Source organism: Rhineura floridana, chromosome 9 (genome assembly GCF_030035675.1).
Source record: "Rhineura floridana isolate rRhiFlo1 chromosome 9, rRhiFlo1.hap2, whole genome shotgun sequence".
Classification (NCBI taxonomy): Eukaryota; Metazoa; Chordata; class Lepidosauria; order Squamata; family Rhineuridae; genus Rhineura; species Rhineura floridana.
The window spans coordinates 101897271-101916694 of record NC_084488.1 but is presented as its reverse complement, the minus strand read 5'-3'; the positions used below and the strand labels follow the sequence as shown (position 1 = coordinate 101916694).

General features: G+C 41.1%; 1 protein-coding gene across 1 annotated transcript in view; it reads left to right on the top strand.

The window, feature by feature from the left end:
* Positions 1-19424, top strand: part of GRID2 (glutamate ionotropic receptor delta type subunit 2) — an 887701-nt gene that overhangs the window by 744743 nt on the left and 123534 nt on the right. Inside the window, exon 10 of the mRNA XM_061583023.1 lies at positions 16593-16905. Coding sequence (XP_061439007.1) covers positions 16593-16905 — 313 coding nt within the window. The remainder of the gene's footprint in view (positions 1-16592; positions 16906-19424) is intronic.

The window sequence follows — 19424 nt, the reverse complement described above, 5'->3', positions numbered from 1 at the left end:
TCTTCTCAGTGGCTCACTCACCTCCCTTCACTCTGATTGGTTCCAATCAGCAGGAAAGGATAAGGAAGCATTCTAGAAGGTTCTTCTCCGTGGTTAATATCTCCCTTTCATGCGAATTTAGCTTGTAGGATGCTGGAGACATAGGGACCCTGCTCCCAAAAAAGTAAAGGGTCTAGGACTCCCAAGTCCCTGGATGACTACACCCCTCCTTGCGGAGCTCCCCACAGCCTTCCCCCTCCCCCTCTCAGTAAGTGACAGCAATGCATGACATTGGGATGTGCCCACCACTTCTGCCCCAGTCTGACACAAAGGGGCTTTGGATCACAGCTGAGCACAGCAGCCCACTTTAGCCTATTCTAAAATGATGTTTCATCATACATTGCTTCTTGGGATGGTGTCTGTGAGGCTACATAGATCTTAGCATTTGAGAGTACGCTAAGACATCAGATTATGTCTGTGCACAAATATTGTGGAAAATAAATCATTTGCATGACAAGCTGCTGAGAGCACCTCGCTGAGGAGGCGTGTCAGATTTCAAAGGTGCCACTGCAGGAGACGTACTTCAGGAGGTGGCAGTCACTATGGCAAGTACAAATGTTTGGCATTAAAATAGAGCAGAGCTTGAAGTGTTGCACCTGCATGCCATTTTCTCCCTAGATGTGTGAAAACTCCCACCTTCCAGAGTTCCCAGTGAGGCTTAGATGATGGTCCTCTTGTTTGTTTATCCTTATGGCTGAAAGCATTTATCATTTTGTTGGCCTGTTATAAATCATCACATTTTAATCAGAATTCAATTATGAACAAGCAAATAAATCAGATGTCTTAAAACAGAGCTCTGGTTAACTGGAGCTAATCTTTTTCATATAGCTAAATAGCATAAACTCTTACAATTGCAGTGCAACTCCTATAAATTGTCATGATAAATATTTAAACTTGGGGTAGGAAGGATGTTTTTCAGCATGCTGTTTGCATGCACTAATATTGCACTGTCCTGCCCTTGGCAATCACACTTACCCACACAGAATGAGAAGTCAGAATGAATTTCACTGCTCCCACTTCCTGGATTGAAGACAGGAAGCAGAACTGGGGCTAAAGGTCACAACCTTATTGAATAACAAGAACCTGCAGTGAGTTGACCTTAACTTGATTGTTCCATGCAGGCATCCTTATCTTGAGAAAAAAGGTGGGACAGCCTCCTAGTCTCTCGCCATTGGAGCGATACCACTCAGGCTCCAGGCACCGGATCAGTAAGTTAATTGATCTGTGCCTTTTGGGCCTGGTCATCTTCGAGACAAGCCAGTGCGGCATCTGACAGCAGCATCCCTCCATATTGGCCAGCGTTCAGAGAGAGGAAGCTTCCAGGGTTCAAAGCAGTAGTGGAAGGTGAGGCAGGGAGGAGTGGGGTAGCATGGCTTACCTTGCTTTCCAACAGCAGGATCACAACTGGCTCCCGAGAGGAGAGGAGAGGTGATGCGGAGGTTGCCACGGCGTGAGCAGAGCCAGTCTCACACTCTCACTGCTATGGCTGCACTGCACCAACCTCGCCACTCCTTTCCCCCTCCCTCTCAGTAACCAGCAGTGGCCCTGGTGCTGGGAAGTCAGATAAGCTAACCCCACACCACTGACTGTGGCTGGCTCAAAGGCTGCTGCTCCTCCCATTTCCTCTTGAGCTGGCCAACAATGAGGGAGAGGTTGGCTAAGCAGCCTGTCAAGAGTGGAGATGCTCTTGAATACTCATGGTGGCAAATTATCCTAAACCCCTTTCCTAGACAGCACTAACTGCCAGTGGTAAGGGATACTGAAACCAGTCAGCTGAACTAAAGTATCACCTTTTCCCAAGGAACCATTTTCAGCCCGAAAGCCACACTCCCTTCTGGGCAATCTTTTGAGAGCCACATGCTAGTGCTCAGTGCAGCCAAAAGCAAAAGTGGGTGAGAACAATGACTGTACAAAAGTGGGTGAGAACAATGAACATTTTGCCTTTCTACAGTCAGCTAGTTTCTACAGGCACTTGGACTCCTCTCTCTGTCCTCCATCCAGAGCTTAACAGAGTTCGAGAACACATTCTAGCTAGGCAAAAACACTCAAGGAGGGAGCACATCAAGGCCAGTAGCAGGTGTGCTTGGGGAAGGGGAGTGGCCTGGTGAGAGTCCTAGGGGCGAGCTAGAGAGGTTTGGAGGGCCACATGTGGCCCCTAGGCCTAAGGTTCCTGTTTTGCCAAACGACAAAAGATTACAGGGTTTGTAATTTTGAGGCAATAAGAGACCCAGGGAAGAAAGGGTTACAACACTTTAATGAGCTCAGATGATTTTTACAGAAATAGGCAAGCAGTTAACAGCAATTTTTATGTCACACCCTCTCCTGAGTTTACTGGGGGCTCCGATGTCAGCAGTGAGGAGAGAACCCAGCTGTTCAACGCCCATGTGTAGACTGATGTCAAGGAAGCTCCTCGAGTAGGACTTGGGGACCTCTATTTATACCAAAAGAAAGCCCCCAGACCTGGGTGCAACTTTGCACCTTGTGACTTTAGTTGTACCTGTGAGATGCTTATCTTTACTTGGATCTCATGCTACTGTTTTTTGTTTATTCCTTCTGTTGGGTCAGTATTTTAGCATTTTACTGTCAGTTCAGCTTGGGAATACGGCTCTTTCAGGCAGTGGTCCCCTCATATTTGAAAACATCCTCCCTATTTGTTGTGTCTGACTAGGAGCCTTTCTTACCTCATCTGTGTTATATTCCCAGACTTCTGTACTGTATGAAAAAGTCTGCTTTGAGCAAGCCTGCACAAGAAGCCCAACTGGCCTAAATGCAGGGGGGGGAGTGGGACAGGAGCAGGGACAAGAGAATGGAGCATTGCCACACTAAACCTCCTCGGTCCTCACATCAAGATGTCTTGCGGGTCAGTTGGCAGTACAGTTCCCCACTCCTAGAGTAGACCAAAAAAAGTGTATTCCCCTGGTCAACCTGAGAAACATCCAGAAAAGTTCCTACTCAGACTCCAACAGCTAGTTAGTCTACACTGCTATGAACATGGCATTTATGACTTAAACATGCAATTGGCATGGTGGTCTGGCTGTGTTAATTTAAGTTTGATGTTTTAGATTTGGGGATTTTAGATGTTTTCATTTGAGATTCCGTGATGTTTGTATTGTAATATTTCTGGGCTGTACCCTGGGCTTCTTCAGGAGGAAGGATGGAATATAAATTCTAATTGTAATAATATTATCATCATCATCCTGAAGAAGCTCAGGGAATGTCCTCCCCCAGGGGGCTGGCTTATCACCTCATTGGGTTGCTTTTACTGAACTCTGAAGAATCATGGCTTTATGCAAGCATTTGGAAGTAGCGGAATTAGTCAGGCCCTGTTGCATTGCTATCGTTATTCAAATCATGTTAAGTTTTTAATTATTTCAGTGTTTAATTCTGTTAGGGATATAAGAAGGCTGCAATTGCCGTTCCAACCTGTATGTGTGACAATCAGTGCTGTTTCTGTTCTGCTGTGGTTTGTTTCTGCCAAATACTACATTATTTGTCTTGCTATCTGCTATAGCAGTGTAGCGTAGTGGTTAAGGTGTTGGACTACGACCTGGGAGACCAGGGTCCAAATCCCCACATAGCCATGAAGCTCACTGGGTGACCTTGGGCCAGTCACTGCCTCTCAGCCTCAGAGGGAGGCAATGGTAAATCCCCTCTGAATACCACTTACCATGAAAACCCTATTCATAGGGTCGCCATAAGTCAGAATCGACTTGAAGGCAGTCCATTTCCATTTCCATTTGCTATTTAATGTAAATGATGGATATAACCTTTTACAAAACTGTGTAACTTGAATTTATTTCAGTGTAAGGGAAGTGTCAAAACAATGTTTTTGAAGTCGTTAATTACATATCATCTGCAGACTTAAAGAAAAGCATGATAAGAATTAATGTTGATCGTATTTGCTTGACTAATTTCCACTCTTGACCACAGATGAACATACAAACTGCAGAAATGTCCACTTCCTTTTCCATTTTCATTGGAATGCTCTGACATTCCTAATTCTGATGCTGGGTTTTTCATTTTTATAGTCAATTTTATTTTATATGTGGCCACAGTACTTGCTGTGCAGCTTTTATTCATCACCCTGACAATTATGTTGAAGGGCAGCCAATAAATCCAAAATATAATATTAATATTAATATTAATATTAATATTAATAATAATAATAACAATAATAATAATATCAACATCAATAATAATAATAATAATAATAATAATAATAATAATAATAATAATGTAATAAATACGCTCATGGGGTCTGAACTGGCGGTGACCGACCAGGAGAGAGACCTCGGGGTTGTAGTGGACAGCACGATGAAAATGTCGACCCAGTGTGCGGCAGCTGTGAAAAAGGCAAATTCCATGCTAGCGATAATTAGGAAAGGTATTGAAAATAAAACAGCCGATATCATAATGCCGTTGTATAAATCTATGGTGCGGCCGCATTTGGAATACTGTGTACAGTTCTGGTCGCCTCATCTCAAAAAGTCTATTATAGAGTTGGAAAAGGTTCAGAAGAGGGCAACCAGAATGATCAAGGGGATGGAGCGACTCCTTTACGAGGAAAGGTTGCAGCATTTGGGGCTTTTTAGTTTAGAGAAAAGGCGGGTCAGAGGAGACATGATAGAAGTGTATAAAATTATGCATGGCATTGAGAAAGTGGATAGAGAAAAGTTCTTGTCCCTCTCTCATAATACTAGAACTCATGGACATTCAAAGAAGCTGAATGTTGGAAGATTCAGGACAGACAAAAGGAAGTACTTCTTTACTCAGCGCATAGTTAAACTATGGAATTTGCTCCCACGAGATGCAGTAATGGCCACCAGCTTGGATGGCTTTAAAAGAAGATTAGACAAATTCATGGAGGACAGGGCTATCAATGGCTACTAGCCATGATGGCTGTGCTCTGCCACCCTAGTCAGAGGCAGCATGCTTCTGAAAACCAGTTGCCGGAAGCCTCAGGAGGGGAGAGTGTTCTTGCACTCAGGTCCTGCTTGCGGGCTTCCCCCAGGCACCTGGTTGGCCACTGTGAGAACAGGATGCTGGACTAGATGGGCCACTGGCCTGATCCAGCAGGCTCTTCTTATGTTCTTATGTTCTTAATGTGGTCCACATATTTTAACTGTTGGCTGTGTTGTCCCTAACTCTCATTCATTCTAAGGCTAGAAGGTAATCCCTCACAATATATGTTAATAAATCAACTTTATCGTCTATTACTATTGCATTAAATTTGTTAAGCCAATTGGATGATACCATATGCTCAAAAATAATATTGGGTGATGTTTTGATAGGCACTAAAAGAGGATCATATGCCCCACTTTATGTGTTTATACTTTGGACTGGCACCTTTGCATCTAAATATTGACTCAATTGCACATATTTTATCTTCTTTTTCTTTTCCCGTGGAGCACTTAACAAACTTTGGCTTGTACAAACTGCTGTTTCTCTGATTAATTTTGACAGGATAATGATAGGCATTTTCACATTTCTGCTTTCCAATTTTGAGCTAATTTGACTTTATTTGCATATCATTAAAATACTTCCATTCAGGAGCTCAGTGATGGTATGGGCTGCCCCTGGGATGCTTTGTGAAAGTACTGGGCAGCCACAACATGGCCCCCTGGGGGTGCCACACCTATAAAAATTCAGCCTGATCCACTTGGACAGTATTGAATGCACTTACTATGGTTATTAAGATTGAGTCACATTTTGCTGCTTTTTATTTTCTAGTAAATGAAACCTTGTTTTGCTCTTTGAGATAATAATGTGCCAAGCAACTAATGTCATTTTGGAACTGAAACACAAGGATAGTATTTCTATAAAAATATGAATTGATACAAAATACAAATGGATACAAAAATACAAAAAAAAAACCTTACTAGCAGCTTAGATTTCACTCCAATTTATATTTGCAATTGTTCTACAGCTGCCTTCACCAGCCTGGTGCCTTCCAGATGTTTTGGACTACAAGCCCCATTATCCCTGGCAAGTGGCCATGCGGGGTGGGGCTGATGAAAGTTGTAGTCCAAAACATCCAGAGGGCACCAGGTTGGGAAAGACTGTTATACAGCATATTGTTAAATCCATAATTTGCTTGAACTCACATTCTGTTCTCACATTTGATAGATTCAGGGAATCATTTTTCACTCATTGAGAACAGAATGTGGCTCAGTTCCTGCCTCAATGATACATTATGGCAGCTGCCAAAAAAAGGAGGGGAAGGAGAAATCACAATTTCGGTGTGGTTTGGACTCCATGTCAAAGCCAAAAACATGCAAGTGCCAACCTCATTGGTTGTCAAAATGACATGGTTAATTACTTCCTATTGGAATGTCACACTTCCATCAGATCTGCAGAGTGGTAGGTAACTCTTCAATATAGAAAGTTCAGTGGTTTCCACTTGACTACTGAGTCATGGTGCTACAACCATCTGGAAGAGGTGGGAGGGGTTTTTTTTGTTTTGCTTTTTTTAGCAAATACACCACAGGGGAAATTGTGATTTTTCAGTTTTCAGTTGCAGTGAAATTAAGTGTAACTTGGTTATCTGAGGGGACCAAATTAGTGAAGGCCTCTGTATTGACCATTTATTGAACAAACTATAGTTTTGCAGCTTGTCTTCTGAATGGTGGCAATAAAGGCCATTGATCATTCTTTTATGGCATTCTGTTGCCAGGTAGAGATGCATTTGTTTTTGAGAGAATTTCCAGTGGGCTGATCTGACTTCAGCTGACAGACTGGATATGCATTGTATTTTAAAGTTTTCAGCTTTGCTCCTTCTGATCTCATGTCTTGTTATGGTTTTGTTGTTTTGAACCCAGTTTTAATTTTGTACCCCACTTTGATCTCCATTTTTGGAAAATCATGATGATGATGATAATACATTGTTGATTTTGTTTTCTTCCATTTATAGTCCATCTTTCTTTAGTCATGGAATTCAAGGAGGCATACATGTGGTTCTTAGGCAGTCCCCCATCCAGGCACTGATCAGAACCAGACCTACTTAGCTTCAGCAAGTTGGTGGCCTCATGTGCCTTCAGAATATACCCACATTGTTATCAATTTAGAATCCATAGGTACAGATTGGGACCAGTCACCTCTTATTTGCTTCCTTTTTCAGAGCTTCTGAAAGACTGGCAACCTGATTAGACAAGGAATTTTCAGAAAACCTTCATGTTGAGCTTATCCACACAAATTTTCCTAGTTCTTGTTTCACTCCCTAATCCTGATGAGGCATGGGCCCCCTCCCCTGCCAGGTTCCACTAAAAATTTCTCACATATTATATGCAATATTATATGCATTATTATAACAGTATATGCATTCTCATTCCTGGTTTCCTAAAGTAACTAACACATAAACAGATACATAGAACAATGCATATAACTTTAATATATATATATACAGTATGTATCAAAATACATTTACGCTGCAGAAATATAGCAGTAATGTTATTTATTAGATTTATATCTTGCCCTTCCTCCCAGTAGGAGCCCAGGGCGGCATGTAATATACTATTTTACATATAATAGGTGAGCTTTTTTTAAAAAAATGCTCAAGTGGCTTGAACATAAGAAGGCACCTGATGCAAGAGACAGTCTGATGCAAACAAAACTTCATCAATGGAACCACCAAAATATGTGAATAAATCGATTTAAAACAGATTCCTCCTCCATCTCTAAGCCAACTGGAACAGGCTCCAGCTCAGGTTGACTGGGCCAAATTCAGTGGCGGCTTGCGACCCCATGTCAATGAGGTAGTGGAATCCACTCTGGATTTTAGTCTGAACTTTCAATGAGCTGTCTAAGGTGCTGAACCTATTTTGGGAATAAATTTCAGCATCTTGGACAGTTCCATGAAAGTTTAGACTAAAACCCAGAGCAGATTCCACTGCCCCACTGAAGTGGAGCCACCAGCCACCACTGGTCAAATGGAGCCTAGGCCAAAAATAACCAGATAAGCTAAGTGGAATTTGGGAAATGGTTTTGCCTGGACTGTACCATTCTATATCAGCTTTCATGCTGCAGCTTTGACATCAGATGTTTAAATACTCCCACATACATGCAAAACTAACATGTTCACATCTCCCTGATATGCTGTTATTCCCCATGATAGATGAACCCTAATTCCCCCAAGCTCATATGGCATAGTCCAGGAAAATCTTTAGCAGTCAATGGCGTGGAATATGTAGAATGGATCTGAAGCAAAGTCAAAGGAGAATCGTTTTTCTTTCTCACACACCATTCTGTGCCATTTTAGATGCCAGATACATTTCACTCTACAGAGCGGTGAGGAGGATACATTGCCATCATTAGGCACAGATGAAAGAAAATCCCCCAGTGTTCAATACCGACTGTATGTTGATTGATCACTTCTGCCATTCATGCATTCTTCCTGCCCCCCCTCCACTTTCACCCAGCTCAGCTTCCAATAAAGGACCTCACAGAGCTTTAATCACTGACAAGGATCATTATTTCAAATGAGTGGAAGCTTTTTGAGCATTTTAATATTCCTTTTTATGTTTCAAAAAAAGGGGGGGACAGTCAGTCACTTATTCAGTATTTAAATTCCATTAAAGAAAAAACATTAACGTGACTGCCTTAAACACCCTCTTTGGTTTTTCCTGCAATTACAATGGCACATGTGAAAAGAAAGTTAAAAACACTTACTGAAGTTGTGACTGCTGTCTCTTGAGACATGCTGAGCAGTAAGCTAGTTAGATCAAGGGATTATTAATAGTCTTCTTCATATCTTAAATTAAATGGAGCTGGAAAGAACAAAGGCAGCACGGTTGATATGTATAGGATAGGTAGCCATATGGTACAGCAACTTCATTTTCAGGTGCTATTAAACATCTGTCAGGGATGTTGGGAGATGTTCATTATTCTGAACTTACTTTGCAATCATAACATCCACAAGACAAATGAAAACCAACAGCATGTTGCACTCTTTTGTAATAACATTTGTAATCAAACTTCTCATTTCACTTCAGACAGGACGTGCGGTTCTTTTGAGTAAAATGAAGGGTCTCAATTGCCTGCCTGCATGCAGCAGAGGCTGAGCCCCGTTCAAACACATTGTAGGCCTGTTAAAAAAAAAATGCAGTTGTGCCAAGTAGTTGTGTCGAAGCCCCTATTCCCTTCACAGACCTACAATTTCCAGAGTGGTTTAACAATCAATCCCTCTTCCCAGGGAACTCTGGGAATTGTACCTCTGTGAGGGGAATAGGGGTTGCCTAACAATTCTCAGTACACTTAACATACTACAGTTCCCAGGATTCTTTGGGGGAAGCCACGACTGTTTAAAGTGGCATAATAGTGCTTTATCCAGGCTCCCCATTATTCACCAAATAAGTGCTAGACCTGCCTGATGAAGAAGATTTGCATATTCAGCTATGGCAGCTGAATAGGGGAGGGAAAGCATCCCTGCATGTAATACCCTGTAAGATAGTGAAGAGATGACTCCCCAACTGGGACCACATTCACACCATACACCTTGGAAGGGTAGTTTGGGAAGGGTGCTGAGAGTTGTTAGGAGAGCCCTATTCCCCTCAAAGGGCTATAATTCATAGAGTGGTTTAACAGTCAATCGCTTCTCAGAGAACTCTGGGACTTGTAGCTCTGTGAGGGGAATAGGGCTCTTCTAAGTTGTGAGCACCCTTCACAAATTATACTTCCCAGGATTCTTTTGGGAAGTCGTGAGTGTTTGAAGTGGAATAATAGTGGAATAAGTGTGTGGTATGAATGTGGCCTGGGTCTTCCAGATATCAGGCTCCTGCGCCTTAACTCCTGCTACAACACCAGCATTCTGATCTCACTGAGAGCATGGCAAACTGGGTTCAAACGTGCCATCTAGACTGCAATAACATTCTGCCGGAGCATTGTCAGATGACCTCAAGGTCCAATCTTGATCCATCAAGCCCTATAAATCCCTGTCCTCAGAGCTAGCTTCTCAGTGTGATCAGCGTGAGAACTCTGCCTGGCTACTGCTCTGTTATCCTAATTTGCTACCTTGGAACTTGACCTTTGCTTGACTGACTGCTTACGTGTACCCGCCCCTCTGATCTCTGTTTATCATTATGAACTTTGACTCTTTTGTCTGCTTTGACTGTGTGCACCTTCTGCTTGCCCCTGTTACCTTTCTTTGTTCCCCTGAAACACTGATTCAGACCACATAGCCATTTCTGGCCTGTTTGGATGTACAGACAGCTCCTTGGATCCTGGATCCTGACCCCGCGGAGGTCTAATATGCTCATTTGGATCTATTCCTAATCCAGTTATGGATAAGCACACAGACATCTACTTTCACAAACATGATGCCTAGCTGAATTGGGGTATGGGGCCATTATTTTTAATGCATCCAGTGTTTATAGTGGGCATCCAGATTACCTAAAGCCTTTTCAGTCTGGTATAGAGCACTTGGGACAGGCTGATCCAGTTAAAAAAATGCTGCTGCTGTTTTCATAGCTATTTTTATGTTGGAGCTATCAATTTGTGCTTATTGATCTGGTTTTACATACTTTGAATTTTGACTAGTGTTTTTATTACTGAGAACTACCTTGAGGGCCTGCCTCCCTGGGCTCTTATTGGGAGGAAGGGCGGAATATAAATCTAATAAATAAATAAATAAATATTGGGCTGAAGGGCAGGACAGAAGCTCTCTGAAGAAACAAACATATAAAAGTAGATTAATCTTTGCCATAAACTTGGCTAAAGTTAAGCACGCTGTCAAGGATAAGCATGAACCAGGGAAAGTTAGAAATTGTCAAGCAAGAAAGAGAACACATCAGCATTACAATACTTGGCATGAGTGAATTAAAATGGAGAGGAATGGGACATTTTCAATCAGGCAACTACAAAATATTTTATGCAGAAAATGAGAAATTAAGAAGAAATGGGGTTGCTTTAATAGTGAGAAGTGATGTAGCAAAAGCAATTAGGAGCTACAACGCAAGGTCTGAGCGACTGATATCAATGAGATTAAATGGGAAACCTATTAACATAACCATCATCCAAGTCTACGCTCCAACAGCAAATGGAGAAGAAGAGGACTTGGAGAGATTTTACGCAGAAGTACAGGAGGAAATTGATCACACACCAAAACAAGATGTGCTGATAATCATGGGAGACTGGAATGCAAAAGTAGGGAACAGAGAAGAACTAGGAATTGTGGGGAAATGGGGCTTAGGAGACAGAAATGAAGAAGGAGAAAGACTTATTGAATGCTGTGAAGCCAATAATTTGTTTCTTGCAAACACATTTTTTGAGCAACTGAAAAGACGACTGTACACATGGACATCACCAAATGGTCAATATAGGAATCAAATTAATTATATAATTGGTAGCAGAAGATGGAGAAGTTCCATGCTTTCTGCGAAAACAAGACCAGCAGCAGACCGCATGAACTTGTAATATTGAAAATCAGAGTAAAGCTAAAGAACAACAAAGCAATCATAATGTCAAAATACAACTTAAATAACATCCCAGAAGAATAGAAAGATCAAATAAGGAACATATTTGAGGCTTTAAACTGAGTTGACAGAGAACCAGAAGAACTATGGAGTGAAGTTAGAGACATTATCAGGGAAGAATGCAAAAAGACAATACCTCTAGTTACTTCTAGAGAAAGACCTCAATGGATGACTGAAGAAACTCTTAAAATGGTTAAAGAGAGAAGGAACGCGAAAGCAAGACGAAATAGAAACACAGTCAGAACCCTAAATGCAACAATACAGCAACTAGTAGGTAGGGACAAAGAGAACTATTACAATAGTTATTGTATAGAAGAAAAAGAGGACAACAAAAAGGAAAGAAGAAGAGCCCTATTCCAAAAGATTAGAGAAATGAAAGGGAAATTTAAACCATAACTAGGGATGTTGAATAATCAACAGGGGAACACACTGACTGACCGAGATGAAATAAAAGGAAGATGGAAGCAATACACTGAAGAACTCTATGAAAGAGATACAAGGATGACAGGCTCATTCATGGAGGAACCATATGATGAAGAACCAGAAATTATAGAATGTGAGGTGAAAGCTGCTCTTAAAATACTTGGAAGAAACAAATCATCAGGAACAGATGGCATACCAATAGAGTTGCTACAAGCTACTGAGACTGAATCTGTCCCAATTTTGACAAAATTTTGTCAAGAAATATGGAAAACTAACAAAGGCCCACAAACTGGAAGTGTTCCATATACATCCCAATTGCAAAGAAAGGGGATCCCAGGGAATGCAGTAATTCTCGAACTATTGCCTTAATATCCTGTGCAAGTAAAGTAATGCTCAAGATTCTATATATGGAGCGAGTAATGCCAGACATCCAAGCTGGATTTAGAAAGGGAAGAGGCACCAGAGATAATATCGCAAACATACTTTGGATAATAGAATGGACCAAGGAATTTCAGAAGAAAATCACCCTGTGCTTTATAGATTATAGCAACGCCTTTGTATATCTTGAAAAACTATGGAATATTTTAAAAGAAATGGGGGTGCCACAGCATCTGATTGTCCTGATGCGCAACCTATACTCTGGACAAGAGGCTACTGTAAGGACAGAATATGGAGAAACTGATTGTGTCCCCATCGGAAAGGATGGAAGACAGGGGTGTATTTTATCACCCTATTTGTTTCATCTATACGCAGAACATATTGTACGGAAAGCGGGATTGGACCAAGATGAAGGAGGTGTGAAAATTGGAGGGAGAAATATCAATAATTTAAGATATGCAGATGATACCATACTACTAGCAGAAACCAGTAATGATTTGAAACGAATGCTGATGAAAGTTAAAGTGGAAAGCACAAAAGCAGGACTACAGCTGAATGTCAAAAAGACTAAAGTAATGACAACAGAAGAGTTATGTAACTTTAAAGTTGACGATGAGGACATTGAACTTGTCAAGGATATCAATACCTCGGCACAGTCATTAACCAAAATGGAGACAATAGTCAAGAAATCAGAAGAAGGCTAGAACTGGCGAGGGCAACCATGAGAGAACTAGAAAAGGCCCTCAATTGCAAAGATGTATCACTGAACACTAAAGTCAGGATAATTCAGACCATGGTATTCCCGATCTCTATGTATGGATGTGAAAGTTGGACAGTGAAAAAAGTGGATAAGAGAAAAATCAACTCATTTGAAATATGGTATTGGAGGACAGCTTTGCACATACTATGGACTGCAAAAAAGACAAATAATTGGGTGTTAGAACAAATTAAACCAGAACTGTCACTAGAAGCTAAAATGATGAAACTGAGGTTATCATACTTTGGACACATAATGAGAAGACATGATTCCCTAAGCTGGGAAAAACAGAAGGGAGTAGTAAAAGAGGAAGGCCAAACAAGATGGATTGATTCCATAAAGGAAGCCACAGACCTGAACTTACAAGATCTGAACAGGGTGGTTCATGACAGATGCTCTTGGAGGTCATTGATTCATAGGGTTGCCATAAGTCATAATTGACTTGAAGGCACATAACAACAACATCATGGGTATGTTATTTAACATCAACAGGAGATCAAAATGATTTTTTATGATACAGTAAGAGACAAGAGTAGATAACAGTTTTGATATCTTCTCATTTGGCAAACAACAACCTCATATACACACACACACATTGATTCCCTTGCCCAATCAACATTTTCTAATCAAATACATTTAGTTTTCAAAAAGCAGAGTTTTTATGTAATGTGAAAATATTAAAGGGGTCTTTTTGTACATGGGTGAAACTCTAACAAAAGAATAACATTCAATTAGAAAACAACTCTAGAAACGCTGCCAAACAGCATTAAATTTATCTGATTTATCTCTCTTATAGTATGTGATTTATTTTTTAATGGAGAAGTCTAAAAGGTCTTCAATCCAATTTTCAATTAGAGGCACAGGACATGATTTCCAGAACTGTAACATAATATGGTTTGGTACAAATAATGCTCTGACAATCCAGAGTATAGTAGGATTTTGGAGCTTCTGCAGGGATGTATCCCAAAATAAGATGATGAAATGAGAGTTCTCACTTTAAGAACAAGACTACATTATTTCTGTCAATGCTATCTTTCTAAAAGGGCACAATAGTAGGATCTTTCCAAATTATATGGATGAGAGTCTCTTGCGAAACATCATGTCTGCAGCACTTCCATTTTTCAAAATGCCTACCTAAAAAAGACTTTTCAGAGACCAATGAGCTAGAAGCACAAGGTTTTGCTGAAGAAGCCTAAGACAACAGAGGATGCGGTCAATGATTTAATGGCAGCCTTCCAATGTAATTACATAATATTGTACTCTGAATCATGAACCCAATTAGCTCTTAAGTAGTCCATGTTAGGTTTACAGCTAGTAAGATGAAGTTACATAAGACTACAAGATTAATCTAAGAGAAAGGGCAAAGCCTCTGAGAGGTTTAAGAATGCTTCTTCAGAAGTAGCTAATGCAAAAAACAAACTTCCAGAATATTCACAAATGAATCAATATCCAGCTGAAAGAGGAAGTGCGTAGACTCTGATGCAAATCTACAAAGGGGTAGAAGTCATAATTGGGGCTAAGCAAGAGTTAAAATTCCAAAATTGGCCCATTTTCCCTACCGGACTTGCTTTGGAGAAATTACACGTTAAGGATTTTTCATTCCAATAAGGATTAGGTTTGAGTTTGGTATCAAGTAGATTCCCCATTCTCTGTCTCTCTCTTTCTCTCCCTCACACACACACAGTTCACTCTGTCATATACTCACACTTGGAATAAGACAAAATGAAGTTGAATTGCATTAGCCAGCAGAGAAAGAGAGAACATGGGAGTCCCCTTAATACCAAGTCAGACCACTGGTTCTTCTAGATTGATATTGTTTACTCTATACTAATTGGTAGCAGCTCTCCAAGGTTTCAGACATGGGTCGCTCCAAACTGTATCCGGATATGTCAGGGACTGATCCTGGGACCTTCTGCATACAAATCATGTAATCACCAGGTCTTTATGACCTTCTTGATGGTGGGACCACTTACATCAGCATTCTCCAACTTGATGCCCTCCAGATATTTTGAACTACAGCTTCCATGAATCCTTACCATTGGCAATCCTGACTAGAGCTGATGGGAGTTGGAGTCCAACAATATTTGGAGCACACCAGCTTGGAAAAGATTGAATTAGACAACAAAGATGTTCAACAATAAAGAGAAAAGTCCTATTTAAATTAAATTCCACTGATTATAGTACAGGAGTATTAAGTGTGTGCCTAAGGATACAATTCCAATTCACATTTTCCTAGGTGTATGTCTCATTGAAATAAGGCTTAGTTCTAAGTATTATTAAGCATAGGATTGCACTATAAGTCTCCCTTTGAAACTAATGACATCTAAAAGTGAATCATTTTGGCATAATTGTGCCAATAGTTGATTTATTAGTAGGAGCCAACTAGTAGAGTTGATTTAATAGTAGAGGCTGAGAATGAATGGGACACTTGTTTATTTTTAAGGTTATTAGGTGGTAGTAGTCAGTGAGTAGGGAATGAAAGAGGGGGGAAATTCCATCTCCCAATGGATATTGCTTTTGGGTGGTTTCAGTCCTCCTCAGAGTAGACCCATTGAAGTTAAGAAACCAGACTAACATTCATTAATTTCAATTTCAAAAAGGCCCCTACTCTGAATAGGACTTAGGTAAATGCAACCCTTTTAGTAAACTGCAAATTATCTCTCGCTTTCTTCAGTATCTCAAAAGGCCCCTATATGGAAGCTTTGGTAATATGCAAATATATTTAAATAAAAGGGACATGAGTAGTCAATTAAGGGTACAATCCTAAATACTAGGGGTAAGACTTTGGGGGCAGAGTAGAACTTATTTCCAAGTAAACTGCTTAAGTCCCTTATTAGACAAAAGTCCTAGGGTACTCAAAGGGCTTCCAGTTGCTTCAGTAGGTGGTAATGGTGTCCTTAAGAAAGACCAAGATAAATTGCCAAAAGTGGATTTCACCCAGCTATGATCTATGTTGTTCTTTTAGTGCAGCAGCACCTACTCTTTCCCTTCCTATTGACATCAGGCAGGCGCCTTCACTGTATTGCTTTTGGCATCTGCTTAAACCTTTTGTTTTATTTTGTTTCGGCAAGCCTATCCAGACACATAGATGTTGATGTGTTTTAATCTTTTTAGTTTGTTGTTTAAATTGGTTTAAAAATGTTTTTAATTACTTGTTTTTAACTGTTTTATTGAGAATGTTAATGTCTTTTGTAATCCGCTTAGATTTTTTTTTTACAATCAAGCAGTAAATTTTGTTAAATAAATAAATGAATAAATTTGAAATATTTCCTTCTTTTTGATCATTAAGAAAACTTCAGAAATAACTATCCATCTCATTGCTTATAGTCAAGTTTGTATCCATTTTGCTCCTTCTGTCCTTTAGCAGAGTTGCTATTTGGTTGGATATATAAGGAACATTTAAAATAATCAGATGTTGGCAACTGTTTACTGAGATAGCTTTGAAGGCTATAAATCAAATGACAATTATATTTTTTGATTGCTCATGGAAATGAATTCTCCTCTCTCTTTCTCTCTCTCTTTCCTCCTAGAGAGCTGATATAGGCATCTCTGCATTAACCATCACACCAGATCGGGAAAACGTGGTCGATTTTACCACCCGTTACATGGACTACTCAGTGGGTGTGCTGCTTCAGAAGGCTGAAAAGACAATGGACATGTTTGCCTGCTTAGCACCATTTGACCTCTCCCTCTGGGCTTGCATAGCTGGCACGGTGCTGCTGGTTGGACTCTTGGTATACCTCCTGAATTGGCTCAATCCACCACGTCTGCAAATGGGATCAATGACTTCAACAACTCTCTACAACTCAATGTGGTTTGTCTATGGATCCTTCGTGCAGCAAGGTAAGGGGAAAAATAATACCCAGCAAAAGACAGGGAGTTCAGGGCTTATTGCAGGGATGGGGGACCCGTGTCCCTTCATAAGTTGTTGGACTCCAATTCCTATCAACCCCAGCCAGCATGGTCAATGGTCAGGGATGATGGGCGTTGTAGTCCAACTACATGTGGAGAGCCACACATTCCCCATCCTTGGCTAAGTGGCAAAGAGACTATTCACCTTAAAGATTTTTTTTTTATAAGGAGGAGGAGGAGGAGACAAGGCTTCTGTTCTGGGAAGAGATATGACTCATAAGGGAAGTGGCTTAGAGAAGAACAAACAGAAAGCAAATCATGTGAGAAAAATTTGAGTAAGAGGATTAATCCATAAATGAGGGCAAGAATGGATGAGCTCAATCAGCAGCTAATGAAAAGACACCTAAATGAGATAGAGGTGGCAGAGAACCACAATTGGAGGCAGGCAAGTAGAGGAACTGAGATGGGAAAGAATGCAAAAGAATAGAAGCCTGACAGTGTCAGGTGCTGAAGCCTGAGGGCGGGTGAATATCCTAGAGAGAAGCAGATTGAGCCAAGCTGGTTGGCTGAAGGCCAGGGCTGGGTGGCAACGATCCCCCTCAATGAAAAGTTGCCTCGACTGAAGTAAGTCAGAAAATCTCCAGGTCTTTATAGCAGACGCTGGTACTTGATTGGTCCTCTGGAGTCATTTGACTTTCCAGACCAGGAGAATGATGGGCTATGTTATTAATCTGTTAGTTAAACTGCCTGATTTCCTTCCCCTGACTAGCACCCCAACAGAACAGAGAGGAGGGAAGCTAGTACTTTGTCCACAGGTTCCAGGTTCACGTTTCTGGCAGTTAGAAAAAAATGAGAACTGACATTTTAGGGATGGTTTTCTGGGCACAACGAGAGTTAACCACTACCACCACCCCAATCCTATCCACTGATTATTCCAGAGAAATGCCTCCCTGTCCCTGCAATCATGTTACTTCACCAAATGCTGATTTGGTAACACAGATTTTTTAAAAAGCATCAGTAGCTGTGTTGGTCAATAAGAGAAAACTCCAAATCGATACCTTTAAATTTAGGACTGACCAAAATGTCACAAAATAGTGGCAAGCTTCTGAGTTCTCCAGAGCTCTTCATCAGGCAAGATGATACACAACATCTTGAAAGTGGGAAAACAAGGAAAAATAAAATTTGAGAAGTACAAAAATTGCCTGGCTGTTACCAAATCTATCCAATGACTTAAGAGAAACACACAAGTGCCTTCTCATTTGCTCAAAGCATGAGGTTCTCTCCCTCCAAATCCATTTTCCCTTCTCAGCTTTCTTAGGATGCTGCTTTAGAGGGCTCTACCCTCTTATCTCTGTTCCTCTAAACCTCTCACTCTGCTTGCGGGATGGAATGTGTCCCAATAATTCCACTCTCCTGCATCTCTCACTTTCCTCTTTCTGATTCCTCATCAAGCCCATATCTCCCCCTCCCTGTTTCTGCTTTATCTCAGCATGCTGAAAGGAGAGCTAACCTGACCTGATTTATGTGATGGCCACCAAAATACTGTCGTATAAGTCAAGGTGTTCAGAAGGCAGGTGGCCATAGGGTGTAAGAGTGAGTCTGCTAGTGCCAACAAGATCCAGTTTAGGTTCCAGGTTGGAAATGAGAAATGAGAACCACCCCTTTAAGAAAATGCTTAGAGCAGTTTGAAGGCAAAAGGGAACCCCCAGACTAGAGAATATACTACTGAGGGAAGCTGCCTGGCACCTGAGGATAGCTGTAGTAAACCCGTTGTCCAAACCCGAGTGTAAAACACCCAGAAAGCCTGAACACTTCTGGGCAATGGATCCACTGAGATTTTTGAGCACCAGCTCAAAAACGCCCTCCAGGTGGGAGAGAAACCCCTATTGGTAGACTGTTTACGTGAGGCCAATAATATATCCTTGACTTTCCCCAAAAAAACCTTGTCCCTCAACCCGATCTGCTCAGCCTCCAAGCTGTCCATCATACACTCCATTAATTGGAGAGAAACAACTACCACTGTTGCTCCCTCTAAGTCATGACTGGAATGGACAACCGAATTCTCACCTTTGCTGGAATGGAATCTTGGAATGGAAGCAGAAGCTACTGAAAGGACTGGGGGATGAACCTCAACCATCAGATTATAGCCCTACACCCTCCTGCGATTAGGTCAGAAAGAGCATGCCCAATGAACACTGGTAAAGGTTGTTATTTGTATGTCAGAATGGTTTGACCTTATTCAAAACTCTGAGGCAGAAGCTTCTGCAGCTAGATGCAGCTTCTCACACTTGTTTGTGCTGGCAGACACTTGCAATGTCATGTAGACCTGTGCAGCGTCAACCATCCCCATAATCAAACTTTGTTAGGAATTCGACTGGGCATGGGCATGGGCATCACCTCCCCCCTCAGTTTCTGAGAACTGCAGCACTCTGCGCGCCTTCAGAAGAAGGGATTGAAAAACCTCTAGGGCAAAGAGCCTAGGTTGCGCCTGGGTCACCTCTAGATCCTTT